At 42.0% G+C, this 14,411-nt stretch overlaps 1 protein-coding gene across 2 annotated transcripts in view; it reads right to left on the reverse strand.

Moving 5' to 3' along the window:
* Positions 1–1,525: 1,525 nt before the first annotated feature.
* Positions 1,526–14,411, reverse strand: part of TMEM154 (transmembrane protein 154) — a 42,737-nt gene continuing 29,851 nt past the window's right edge. Inside the window, exons 7-8 of one of the 2 annotated variants that reach the window (XM_032332526.1) lie at positions 13,402–13,459; positions 1,526–2,158 (exon numbers count right to left, since the gene is read on the reverse strand). In XM_032332526.1, the coding sequence (XP_032188417.1) occupies positions 2,047–2,158; positions 13,402–13,459 (170 nt within the window). In that variant the 3' untranslated portion in view covers positions 1,526–2,046. Of the gene's footprint in view, positions 3,927–13,401; positions 13,460–14,411 lie in introns of both variants that reach the window. The other variant, XM_032332527.1, reaches the window with a different exon arrangement.

Genomic DNA, 14,411 nt, shown 5'->3' on the forward strand with positions numbered 1-14,411 from the left:
CTTTCTGGATGCTGACATTTATTAAACACTCAGAGTTTTCCTAAGTTCTTGATGTTATATATAATTTCAGGGGCTTTACCTAAGTCAGAGTAATATGGTGATTACTTTCCACTGATCTTAACACTGAAAAAAATGTTTCTTACTATTTGTAGTTTCTATGTGTCATTCATTTAATTCTTGCCATGCAGACCAAAAAAGTGAAAAATGTGAAGATCGTGCTTTTTGTAAAAGGTCCAATTACTTATTTATGAAATACCAAAGGCCAGTGATGATGCTGTGGTGGGAAGTGAGGAATATGGTTATCTGTGCACTCCACACTTGAAGTCCAGTGGAAGAAAATCCAGTCACCTTTGCTTGTCTTAAACAGCTCAGTTTTGTATTTCTAAACTTATACAGCACTGAAATAAAAGTCTCCATGTTATTGGATGTACTTTGGTTTAGAAATTTAACTTCTTGGGGCACCTGAAGAAGTTAAAGATGGTGGCTCAGTCGTTAACCATCTGCCTTTGGATTCAGGTCAAGATCCCTGGACCCTAGGACCGAGTCCCACATCGGGCCCCCTGCTCAGCGGGAAGCCTGTTTCTCCTTCTCTCACTCCCACTGCTTGTGCTCCCTCTCTCGCTGTCTCTCTCTGTGTCAAATATATAACTAAAAAAAACTTTAAAAAAAAAAGAAATTAACTTCTTAAAATATTTCAAAAGAGCTTAGAGCATCTATAGAATCGATTTGAAAAAGTTTTATATAACTGAATGGATTGCTATCCTGTGAATATGACATTTTTTTGGAGAAAAGGTAGTAGGGCAAAAACCAAAAGAAATCAAGAAAACCTGCTGCATATCTACAAATAGCCACCCCCAAAAGGACAAAGAGGAAAATAAGACTTTGGTAACCAAATGGAGAGTGCCAAGGTAATGTCAAAAAACTGCTCAAACAAATTTAGGATTCATTGTTTGGATGATGCGATTATTAATCACAGTTACAATTATTAATAACCAATCTGACTAATTTCATTGCATGCTATTATACCGTGACTCTCCCGGTTAACTTAAGATTGAAGAAATGTTATCTGCGCATGAAGCTACTCTGGCCTGCCTGTTGTCCCTGTTAAATGGAAGCCCAAGATTCATCCTGAGTATCTTCCAAGTGTGAAAACATAGCATGTTTAAATTTAATTCAGCCTAAAATGTCAATGTTTTCCCCACAATGAGAATTTCAGCAGTGTCTTCCTAGTATGTAACTGTGTCTTATCACTCCAGTACATTCAGAATTTGTATTAATTCTGACGGGAATTTAAACTAAAGTCTATATTTTCTGTTTACTCATATGGGAGCCTCCTTCCAGACATGGTGCAAACTGATAAACAATCAAAATTTAAAAATAGACAAAAGCATTTTTAAAGCATGCATTTACACTGCTAGAGGCATTTGCCCCCCCTCCCCCACCCCACCATGGCTCTGAAGTTTGATCCCTGCTATATGCCTGTGTCTGGATAACAATGAGCTCGCCAGAAAGAGGAGTCACATCATTGCAGTAAGAGTAGCTGGTTGATATCCTTACATATTTATTAAAACAAGTTTCCTGAGAAGTTCGACTCGACAACATTATTAACCTGGTTTGCTTAAAATGTACAAAAATGCAGTGAAACTTACATATCTTTAAAATATCCCCAAGTCAGATTTTGTTCTGATTGGCTACCCAATTAAGGGGAAATTAGTTAGCTGTTTATAGACAATAATCTGAAGCATAAAATTAACTTTGAGTTTAAAACAATTCTTAAAATTATCATAAATATATGACACCTATTGACTGAACAGTAATTAATAGATACAGGAGGCTAGGATTGACCCTTCACTGCTTTGATTCCTATATCTTGCCAGAAAAAAAAAAAACCTTTAATAAAATGCTTGTACACTGTGCAATTACAGAAGTTAGTACATTTTTCAGAGATAAATTGAAAGGCATGATGCTGAAGTTTGTTTCTAGAATTTGAAATGATTTTAAATACTAAATGAGAGTATTTTTATTGTATCGTAAAATATTGCTTCATCAAAATGAGATTCCAAGACCTCTTATAGTTCTCTGAACTTCTAAAGTCGCATTATTGGATGGTCTTGGACAAAATTGACAGGCCTCGGTGTTCCCCCCAAATCTTGGATACCTAGAGAGAAAAAGAAGGAATCAGAGAGTCTTCTGAGAGTCAAAATGTTGAGAAGGAACAAATTAACAAAATAAGCTGAAACGATGATTCAGAAAATGGCAGTTTTGGCATAAGTATCTGGGAGTCACTGTGGACCACAAGTTGAATATGAATGTGCAGAACAGAAGTGAAAACAAAAATACCGTATTAGGATGTACTAACGAGAATATGACACATAAATCTGTTGAAATTATATACCATGAAGACGGTCTTTTGCCAAAGCTGTATGAAGTCTCAGGATAGCAGAATAGTCGTGGTTAAACACAACCAGATAGTTTTCTTTCTTTGTGTGGAAAGATCTCCCCAGCTTTGGAGCTCTGTCTTTAAAATTATGGGCAAAGTCCTGAAGGCGAGCATGCCAGAGGGATTCCAAAAGGAGGGAGAGGGGCCGTTTTTGTTACGCTTTAAGGCGGCCTTCCAAACACAAGACCCCAGATTCAGCAGCAAATGTTTGGTGAACCTCATCTCCCCTCAGTTTATATGTAGAGAATAAAATAAATAAAGTTTTCCTTCTTTACTTCTTTCCTAGAATAAAATATCAGGTGTTGTAGAAGATCTGAGGACTCCCAACTTGCTAGATTGCTTTAAAGTAGAAAATTAAGGATTAAATGAGGAATGATTTTACGTGAATGGGAATGATAAGCAGACCCTTCTGCACCACCGCTTCTTGGCAAGGGTGTCAACAAATATGGCAGAGAACGTCCTCTCTGATGGACTGATTGTGGCCTCCTGGAGAGCTGTGTAGAGGAGGACACGAGGCTTGTCCCAGCCTGATAGGAAAGTGCACTGAGTGATATCTGTCACAGACACAGGTATTTCCTATTCCTATTCTGTTTGTTTTAAATGACCTTAAGGATCTCAAGAACAAGGAAGGCTGACAGCTGATCCTCCTGTGTACATGTCCTTTTCACATACCACAGGCAAGGCAGGTGTGCTGAGAGCAAGAATGAGGTCTGGGGAAAATGTGGACAGACAGGTAGGTGATTTTAGCTGAGAAGGAAATTACTTTGCTCTCTCACTGAAGATTCCTATTCCTCAGAGAAGGTCCCAAAGGGTCCGGCCAACTCAGAGTCCACAAGGCACCAAACAGCATCAGGATGGCAGGTTCTCTCTGTATGTCTTCTGGGCAGGTAGGTGAGCTTACCAAGCCCCTGGGATGATGTATACAGTGAACCACTCGCTTTGTTTTCTGTCTCTCCCATGATGTAACTCGCCTTGAGGAAAGTTCCTGCTGAACGCAGATGACCTATCAGAGGACTTGACTAATCAGAGGAAATTATCCAGAGCTAATTTGGTAACAAGGTGACCCAGAAGGAAGCCATATATAAAACAGCTTCCTGATTTAAACTCCAAGGAGTGAAGCAGAAAGGTAAGACCTAGAGAGCATGGCCAGAGTGAGTACAGGCAATGAGAGGCGGGTGGACGGGAGGGAAGAGGCCCTGATGAGAGGTGGATACCATGTGGTTCCTCCTCCCTCAGCAGCTAGCATGGACGGCAGCCAAGCTTCTTCCTAGTGCTGCTCAATTGTGCATTCTTCCAAGTACAGGTGATGCCATCATTAGGAAGAGTGGGCGTTGGAAGAAACAGCAAAAGGTTCTTGTGTCTACGTTGATTTGAAATTAATTAAATTTGCATCCTCTTCATCCTCTGTTGGCAGGCTAGCAAGCTCCCTCCGGGGCCGCTTCTCTTGGAAAACATTAGCACCATTCAGTTTCAGGATTCATTGTCACTGCAAAAATACAGAACAATCGTATATTTCCAAGAAGCTACCGAGAGCTGGTCACTCCACTACGGAGGTGACTCAAGAAAACATGAACAGTCAGAAAGCCAACGGTGTCCGGCTTACCATTTCTGAACCAAAGGTTGGTTTGAATTTTTGTATTTGATCCCTGAGGAGGAAATCCTTGAAAGCCAAGAAATAATCCCTTAGCTCTTGCTCTAATATCCCTCCCTAGTGCTGATGTGGAAAGAACCAGATGGAGTTGGAGGTTCCCTCCCTTTAATTAAATCTAATCCCATTCTCTATGAATCAATGCCAAATTTCTTTTTTCCCCCCCTTTTAAAAAAATTTCCATGTGTTGTTTTTTCTCAGGAGTTTGTGGTCCTGGCGTGTTTTCAAAAGCCCATTTTGTTCATATCCACAAAGGTTCCTTCTCGGTGTCATTTAGAATTCAATCATTAGGCATCTTGGGGTGTGAGGAGACATAAATTATGGATATGGTATTTGGACACGACTGTGCCGGCTGGCTAATTTGTGCTTTTGTTTCTAGCTTGGCTATCTTGGCCTTGTATCTGGCTCTGCAGCTTTTCCCAGTGAGACCACGCCTCCACCCACGGCTCCTGGAAAGCAAGCCACTCTACCCCTCCAGCTTCTTGTTTCACTTTGCTGTCCCATCACTCAGATCCCAGAACATCTCTACTTGAAGTGACCTCTGTCTCCAAGAAAGTGCCTGAATGATAATAGCCAATAGAACTTCATATCTCCTTAGCTCACAGGCATGGATGGTCTGCAACTGACTAGATTCATCTGACTCCTACTTCCAAGCTCTCCTGCTCAGGGAGACAGCATGTGTTTCCAAAAAGACTGAAGCAGTTTGATAGATAAATCGATCTATCCGTGGAAGAAGAGGGGAGGCTTTGGGTGGATGGTTGTGTGTTTGTGTTTGTGTTGTAAAGACGGAGGGAAGAAGCTGTGATTAGGGATGGGCAATCGATGGGAAAGGAGGAGGCAGACAGTTGTGAATAAAAGACAAATACCACAGCAAAACTTACCTGAAATGGAAAGCTGATGGAAAATTAAGACTTTTCCCCCCCAAAGAGCAGATATAACCACCCTTCACTTTGGTGACACTGAACCACTCTTCAGCTGGGCAAGGAGGTTCCATTTCTTGGAAATTGGGTGGTAGCAGGTTATTATTTCTAAGATCTAGGAGTTCATCTCTATGCACATAAGTAAGTCTCTTTCCTTCTGTGGCCTTATATTGAAATGCCAGCCACTCTAAGCAGAGTGTAGCACAAAGCCGGATAGCAGTGGGCACAAGCCCTCTTTTGTCTATAGCACTGATCTGTACCCAGCAGTCCTAACAGAAGTGATTTTCTAAAGTGTTATAAAACCAATCCATAGTCTTTGTTGAAAAAATAAATACAAATAAGCAAAACAAAAATACTAAGTCTTCCCACAGTTAACATCTTGGTGTGTACTCTCCCAAGCTTCCTTCCTTTGATAAAGATATACATTCTTTATGTGCAAAAAGGGGATTAAAAAAGGGGGATCATAGGGGCGCCTGGGTGGCTCAGTGGGTTAAGCCGCTGCCTTCGGCTCAGGTCATGATCTCAGGGTCCTGGGATCGAGTCCCGCATTGGGCTCTCTGCTCAGCGGGGAGCCTGCTTCCCTCTCTCTCTCTGCCTGCCTTTCCATCTACTTGTGATTTCTCTCTGTCAAATAAATAAATAAAATCTTTAAAAAAAAAGGGGGGGGGGATCATATTATGCATTTCATGCTATAATTGGCATTTCTCACCATCACTCACATACAGACATCATTCCTTGCTAATAAATATACAGTATCTTTTTAGCAGCTACACAGCCTTCCATTGTCTCACCAGACTGAAAAAGCATTTTTTAAACTGTATTCTTGAGATTAAACGCGTAGTCTATTTCCGATTTTTAGTTTTTATTTAGTATAAAAAATCTTTGCACAATTCCAGTTGTTACCTTTGCATAAACATACCTAGGAGAGGAATTGCCAGGTTAAACTAAATGCCATTTCTAAGCTTGAATGGCCCATTGGCAAATTATCCCCTTCCCTAGACATTTTGTACGATTTACCTTCCTCCCCACACTTTCTTTGGGGAGATTTCCTTTCCCCACATCCTTTCCAATACTGGATATTATTGTTATTATTTTTTAAAGATTTTATTTATTTATTTGACAGAGAGAGACACACAGGGAGAGAGGGAATACAAGCAGGGGGAGTGGGAGAGGGAGAAGCAGGCTTCCCGCTGAGCAGGGAAGAGGGTATGTGTGTGGGTGGGGGGAGGTGCAGATGGAAGGGGAGAGAGAGAATCTCTAGCAGACTTCCCGCTGAGCATGGAGCCCCACGAGGGGCTCGGTCCCACAACCATGAGATCAAGATCTGAGCCAAAATCAAGAGTTGGACACTTAACCAATGGAGCCACCCAGGAGCCCAGACAGCTATGCTTTTCTGATATGATTTTTGACCTGTGTGGCATGCCTTCAACCAATCCCCACCTTAAGTTATAATAATATATTCTCTATTTTGTTCTGGACTTTTTTTTTTTTTAACATTTAAACTCATTTGGAGGCTATATTAATCTAAAGCATGAGAGAACTCTTAATTTTAATCATGACATTGTGAAGTCTTTCAGGAGTACAGTATGTCTCTATTTTTAAAAATTTTTTTATGTCCCTCCATAAAACTAAACAGTTTCTTTTTACATTATGCCATCTATTTTTTGGTTAAGTTTATGTCTCGGTATTAAACACCTCCTGTTGCGTTTACAGCAGTACGCATGCTAGTACGTGCTAACAGTGGCTCTTTCACACAGTAGAAAAGAGCATAGGGTCAGGTGGCCAGAGCTTGAACCAGGGTCCAGCCACTTCCTTGCTGGGTGACCTTGGGCAAGTGCACTTTTCTTAGCCTTAGTTTTCTGTTCTCCTCTCACCCGCAAAACATATATAATAATCTATGCACTTTATAGCGTTGTTGCAAGGAATAAGTGAGGGGTGCCTGAGTGGGTCAGTCGTTTAAGCTTCTGCCTTCAGCTCAGGTCATGATCCCACGGTCCCGGGACCGAGTCCCGCATCGGGCTCCCTGTTCAGCAGAGAGCCCGCCTCCCCCTCTCCCTGCCGTTCCCTGCTTGTGCTCTCTCGCTCTCTCTCTCTCTCTCTGCCAAATAAATGAATAAAAAAAAGAAGACGAAGAAGAAGAGAGCAAATCTAAGGAAGTCACTGCTCTACCGGCCTGACCTACAAACGTGTGAACATGTATTATTCTTATTTTGCAGAGTCTACGTTAGCAAATGTTCGTTGGTTCAACATAAGCTTTAACACTGCTTCCAACATCCAAAGGCTTTAAGAAACCATCTTCCAAAAACAAACTTCCCATTTCTGAGGAGAATGTACTTCCCTGGGGTTTGTTGAGAACACCCTGTGAGCATTTCGAAGGTGTAGCCTGTGACACTGTCCACCAAGCAGAACCTGTTTCCTGCGAGCACCAAAGAGCCCGGGAGCCCACATGTCGCACCCTGCTCAGCTGCGTGGACTGTGAGTGGTGTGACGGGTCCTGCCACACAAGACGCTCTCAAAGCCGACACCCGCTGCCTCAGGGGCATCAGGTCATGCCTAGTGTCCAACACTCACAGGCCTGTGTTCACCGGAGGGGTGCAGGCCTGGGAGGAAGTCGGCACCCTGGGGTCAGGCCCACCACCCGGGCCTGGAGACATTCTCACTCGCTCGTTCCTTCCTTTATTTAGTTAGTGTGTTCCCTGCTGTCCTTGGCAGCTGTTTATCATCTCTGTGAAACCATGAAGGAAGGCCGGGCATTTTTAACTCTGGCAAACCCTCGAGTTCCCTGTTAAAAATACCTTGGCAAACCGCCACACGATTGCAACAAATAAAGTCAGGGATCCTGCCTCAAACCTCTGTTGCTTGCCTCAGTGTTAATTCTGGCAGCTTTAGTGTCTTGTCGACGACAGTGGCAATAGTGAGTAATTTTTTCTCAGAGTGTTACATAGATATTTTAAGAATGTGGGACAGCTTCCCCAACAGCCTTTATAGTAACAGGCCTACTACTAACTGTAAAAACAAATTGAACTATGACAAAGCCTCATCTTACGATTTGTAAGAAAGCATTTAATTGGAGCGCTCGCAGTGAAATGAGGACAGAGTCGGCTCTGAACACCTCGCTTCCTAACCACCCCTGGGTCACAGGCGGGAGCAGATCAGCCATCTTGGTTCTCCTGACCAGTATCTCCTGACCAGCTCCCTCCGTAGGACCACGGCCAATGTTCCCTGGCTCCAAAGATGGCAGTAAACCAGCATTAAACCTTTTTCATGTTAGGATGCTCCCAAACTTGGTTTGGGGGCAGTGCAGAGCTCAGTATGGCATAAAGTCACCTAACAATTAGATCATGCTCCCTTTCTCTTCTCCAATATATCCTCCCTTCTCCTTCCCGAAAGGGGCCAACACGAGGCGGGGGGTAGGGATGGAGGTGTGGGGATGGGGTTGGGGGTGTTTATAGAGGTCACACATCTGGTTAACATCACAGCCAGGCCTAAAATTCATCCAACACACATAGATCATGCCTGCAGCAGACACAGTTTCTGGGCCACTCCTTAAGCAATGTTGTGGTTTATTAAATTTAATACATCTTCTCTCACCCACAACACGCACGTCACATGCACACACGTACAACACCTGCATTTTAACAGTGTTATTAAAGGTTATCATCCTGTGGGATTATAAGTGGTTACTCTGTGCCCTCTGATGTTACTTTTTATCCCTTATAAGACAGCGCTCAGATTTGAGGGAAACCAGCTGCCACTTAAACATACTTCCTATTGAATACTTGTTGAGTTTTAAAGAACTTTTGAGAAACTAGAAAGGAAGAAAGGAAAGAAACTCACAAAGAAAATAACTAGAAGTGGCCACTGAGATATACTTGAGTGGAGAAGCCAAAACAGTTCACCAAAACTGCTGGTTTCTCACTATTAATGGGTCAGTCTTGTCAATGTACGAGATGATGGCCATGCCACCCACCAAATACTGTCAGGTATTAATAACTTCATGGTGGCTGTCTTTCTTGCACTGAATGTCCCTCCTATTTTTTCATCTCTAATTTGTCTTTCAATATGTGGAATGTCTCTTAATAAATGTAAATAAATGTAAATGAAAATGTAGTTTTAAAAGACACATTGAGTTTTATCATAAACTTGCTGTGTAAATTGGACAAATCACTTAACCTCTCTGATTCCAGGTTTACTCATACAGATTAGTTTATTCTAACTGGTTGAACTGGCATGATGCAGACCATGCCAGCCTCATACTAGGTGTTCAGCAAATATATTTTGTAAAACTACATCAACAATCATACTTTTCAAAAAAAAAAAAAAAGACAAAGAGAAGAGCAGAAACAGGAAGAAATTCACAAAATTCTTTATTAAACTAACCTGGATTTTCCCAAGAAATATTGAAGCGATCCATTTTTATGTCACTGAGCTCAGACATGAATCATAAAATAAACAGCAGAATCATTACAAAACCGGAACAGGTATGCTGTTATTTACCCTCTCTGACTAGCTAACTTCCTAGGTGGTAGTACCTAGGCATCTGGTATGTATAAAATGCTGTATAAATATCTTCTTGTTTTTTTGTTATTAATGTGCCTTCAAAATTCTAAATCCACTTGGAAGGAACCAAATCAATTTTCCCCTAGTCTTTCCTAATGCTATTAGTCAATATGAACTCACTGTGGCCAGTTGGCATACAGGGAAAGAAGATGGACATGTGGCTAATATTTGTGTTTCCTTTTCTGTGGTTATTCACCTAAGCTTGCCAAGACAGAAACACTTGCAGGAAACTGTCCGATTCTAAAGGCCTCGGGAAGAAGGGACAGGATGGCTAGACCTTAAGCACTGTGATGAAAGGAATTCTATCCTTCATGTGGTTACAACTATCTAGCGGCATTTAAGAAGATGGTGGGAGGGTTAAGAGTAGACAATAAGGCAGTGCATTCTTTACAGAGAATTTAAACAGTAATAAAACCAACTCAATAGATCTGCTTTCTGTTATCACTGAGTGCTGGCAAAGCTTAACAATGCCACTGAATGAATTCTCTTCAGCTCCAGGCAGACCTCTCCCACTGCTCCACTGCACCCCCTAGACGCTATTCCACTGACACTATTCCCACTACTCCTCCCATAGTGCCTCATGCATAACAGGTAAGAATTAGGGGAGAAATACTAAGGTAGGAAATAATAACATAAAACTCCCCCTCCTCCACAAGTCTTTTTTATCTTATTGATTTTCTAAAGACGTGAAAACCCTAGTGTAAACTTCCCAGAGTGCTTCCTATGTCTCTGGCCCTTATGAAAGTCCTGTGCTAAATGTTAGATTCCACAGCGTCAGAGAAAACGTCCATTCCATGAGGACAGGGCAAGGAAATGAACAGTGGCTGGCCAATGGGATATGTGGGAAAAGATCTGAAAGACCTGAGACTAAGGACCCTAATGAAAAGTCTTCACACCCCGTGTGGTACGTTAAGGGTAGCATGGTAACCAGATGGACTCCCTTTTTCTAGAAGCACATGGACTTTATATATAACGAAGGTTCTGTGTCAGAGGATATTTCTAGCATTAAGAAGGATTGAACACTTCAAATGGGTTCTGGAAGTCTTAATGTAGTAAGAGGAGGGAGACATGTGTTTTCTACTAAACTCACTCTCCAGTGAGTACTTTCTGAAGCGTTGTGGTCTACAGCACACTGCCTGAATGGGAGAGGAAGGATGAGTCTCACAGGGAAAAGCCAGTGGGGAACTTTGGGGGCAATGATGTGTCAAAGTATATTAGCCAGTTGGTATGGAGCATCAATTGTCAGGGAGGTTGTGCAGAGTATGTGGGAATCCTCTGTCATTTCTGCTCATTTTGCTGTACACCTGAAACTGCTCTAAAATAACAAGGGTTTTTTTTTTGTTGTTCTTTGTTTTTTAATGCCCAACCACAGATATGGATGTGCCTGGCCCCTTGGACACAGTCTCCTTAGCGCATAAGGCAGTGAATTTATGTATATCAAATTTAAGTTAATAATAATAATACCAGGGATGCCTGGGTGGCTCAGTGGGTTAAGCATCTGCCTTGGGCTCAGGTCATGATCTCAGGGTCCTGGGATCGAGTCCCATGCCAGGATCCTGCTCAGCAGGGAGCCTACTTCCCCCTCAGACTGCCACTCTCCCTGCTCAGGCTCGCATGTGCACGTGCTCTTTCTCAGACAAATAAATGAATAAAATCTTTAAAAACAATAATAAGGGGCGCCTGGGTGGCTCAGTGGGTTAAAGCCTCTGCCTTCGGCTCAGGTCATGATCTCAGGGTCCTGGGATCGAGCCCCACATCGGGCTATGTGCTCAGTAGGGAGGCTGCTTCCCTTCTTCTCTCTCTGCCCGCCTCTCTGCCTACTTGTGATCTCTGTCAAATGAATAAATTAAAAAAAAAAACCTTTTAAAAATATAAAAAAATAATAATACCAGTACTTACTGAGAGTTTATTTTGTGGCAGGGTTTGTTCTAAGTGCCTTATATCTTTCCAAGTTTTTAGTAACTAACAATTAGATTTGCTTTATAATCTTGTACTGCTCTTTGACTAATCAGAAAGTACCTATATACCAAAGCCTGGGGACTCACCATTGCTGTTTCCATATGCCAGTGCTGGCTTCCCCGAGAGGGAACAAGGTGAAGCCAGGCTGTTGTCCTATGAATTGAGACCAGATAGTTCTGGACCAATGGAAGAATGCAGACATTCACCTTGAAAATCATAGTTTAGCATAAAGCAGCCCTCCAAATAGCTTAAGGCTTTTTGTCATACAGGCAGAAATGAGCTCAAGTTTATTCCCAGGACCAACCTTTCAATATTTCAGAAACGTGATTTCTAAGATGCTTTCACAACCCCATAATCCTCTAACATTCCTTTTCTTCTATGTTGCCAACAATTTCAAAGATCAAGAGGCAGGTACCTAAAAACCACTGACGTTTCACATCATGTGAGGGTGCCCGTCAGAGATACAGTAACAAGATATTTATAGGGTTTTGGTGGTGATGTGGGTGAGCCCCACATGAAACATAACACAGTGACTCATTTTTAGGTAAGATTAAAATGTGGGGAAAATACTCCTTTGTAATTTCCTTTGTGATACTCCCCCTAGCATTTTCTTTTCTCTCCTCTGCTTGTTATATCTGGCATCTCATTTAAACAGGATAGGCTCTTTTCTGAGCCAGTGACGAATTTTTAACATGCAGATACCTGGAGAGGTAATAATGACTGAAATATTCAATAGGAAGTGGATTTCGTTGTCAAAGCTGAGGTGTGCCTCAGTAAGAATGTGGAAGCCTGATGTGTGACATGGGGGGAGTGACTACATCTCAGACAGGGTTGAGGGAAAGGTGCAGAAGAAGGGTCCAGAAGACAAGCATCTGACTGCCCCAATCACTATCAACAATCAGTCTTCCCCTGTGAAGCTCCAGCCTCAGGGACTGCCCAGTGACAAGGGACTGCATTCTGGAAGCATTTAAGATGACAAGCACAGGACCTTTGGTTAACATGGAGGGAGAGAAGACGGGTGGTGTTTACTCTGCTCGGAAGTTTCTTCTATTTAGTCCCACAGAAGCATGAAGTCCCAGTCACAGGCTCAGTCACATTCTCTGCTCACTGATCACCTCTGAGTCACCCCTACCAACAACTTGATGCCCCCCAAATCACAGTGGTGCCATGTGGGATAAGGGACCGAGCTGCTGTGTCATCAATCCTTCCTACCGCGACACTTCTCATGTCCCGACCAAACAATTCTCTGATCAAAAACACCTCAAACATGGTCATTCCATCCTACCAAAAGATAACAGTTAAACACCATTACGGGGTGCTGAACACCACCAGTCCTAGAGGCCAAAATCTTCTATCAAGCAGAGCCACCTAGTGGTAGGATGGAATATATTTATTAAATTCTCATTTAATTTCTCTCCTGTAACAAATGACCCAATCCAGGTGGGGTTTTGTTTTGTCTTGTTTTTTATATGTCCATTTTGCTCACTTTTAGGTACAGTTATTCCCTTTAAGATGGCCACTTCCATCTGTTTTCCATACCAAACATCTCTTCATCCAAGCTAAACAAGCCTATAGTTTGTTATAATCAAAAATTTTGGGACTATAATGGAAGCCTACTCAAGAGTGTCTCTTTCGAGGGGCAAGAAAATGCCAGCGCTAATTTGCTTCTGAAGATGGAGCCACTAGGATGTATACTTTGCATTTTCCTATTTGCCATAACTCACACTTTCTTTTCTCCACATGACACACACATATATCCATGTAAACCGTCTCGTGAAATTTACAGGCAAAGAGACAGTAAGCAAAAGGTCTCACCCATAGTCTCCCATCCTCACCCCCATAGACCACTCATCAACAGTGGAAACTAGAAGTACCTTGGGTTGTGGTTTGATTCCTTCTCTTCCTTTAAAGTAGGTAAACATTCACAGTCAGCTAGACAGGGGAAAAAAAAAAAAGCAAACCCATTATTAGTCACCAAAACTCTGTCTTCTAGCCACAAAACTCATATATTCGAACATCACATTTCCCTGATCTGTACAGTTCCTTGTGCAGAAATGGCCTCACTAGGGAGTTCCAGAGGTTAAAAGATTAATGATGGCAAGGCTCTTGAAATGGAAAAAGCATTAGTAGCACAGATACAAGACTTCAACATGCCTCTGGCCTGGTTGGAAAGGGCACAACTCATCATCGCCTGCTTATTCAGTCCCTGAAGAACCCCACTGTGGCTCCAAGAGCTAGAATCTGCATGTTTCAGGTTAGACACTGGAATAAAATAGCTTTACCAGAGGTCCTGATGTGCCTGCAGAATGATTTCAGTCAAGATGCCCAATCGAAAAGCCGCAAGTAAACTGAGGAATGACTAACCTTCTTAAAGCCATCAGAGCTCTCTCCTATTATGCCACAGTTACTTTTAAGGAAAAACAAAATCCATCCCCTCCGTCATGCATGTGTCAAAATAACGCTCTGCTATGGTGGTGAAATAGAAGTGCTTTTTTCCAGGTTTCTGGTTTAGTGAATGTGCTAGGATCCTGATTTTGTATTACAATGATCTCAGGCACAAAAGGAAATAAGAAAGGTTATCTTTGGGTAGTATGTATTTTTTTCTCCTTTCTACTTTTTTTTTTTGCATATTCCATATTATATTACATATGCATATTTTATAAACTAAAAATAACAAAATGAAACTACCTTCAGAATTATCTCTGTGACCCACTCCTATCCTTAAATGCCCTATGGAGCCATTCTTTCCTCAATATTGGGCTATGAAAAGCAGTTCTGCTCAAAACTATACAAGTTCCTGAAGGGTTCTAATCTTTTGGAAAGTTTATGTTGATAAAGCCTCTGGTACAGTCATTCTAATGACAGGTCTCTGGATTTGGACTTC

Source organism: Mustela erminea, chromosome 2, assembly GCF_009829155.1.
Source record: "Mustela erminea isolate mMusErm1 chromosome 2, mMusErm1.Pri, whole genome shotgun sequence".
Taxonomy (NCBI): domain Eukaryota; kingdom Metazoa; phylum Chordata; class Mammalia; order Carnivora; family Mustelidae; genus Mustela; species Mustela erminea.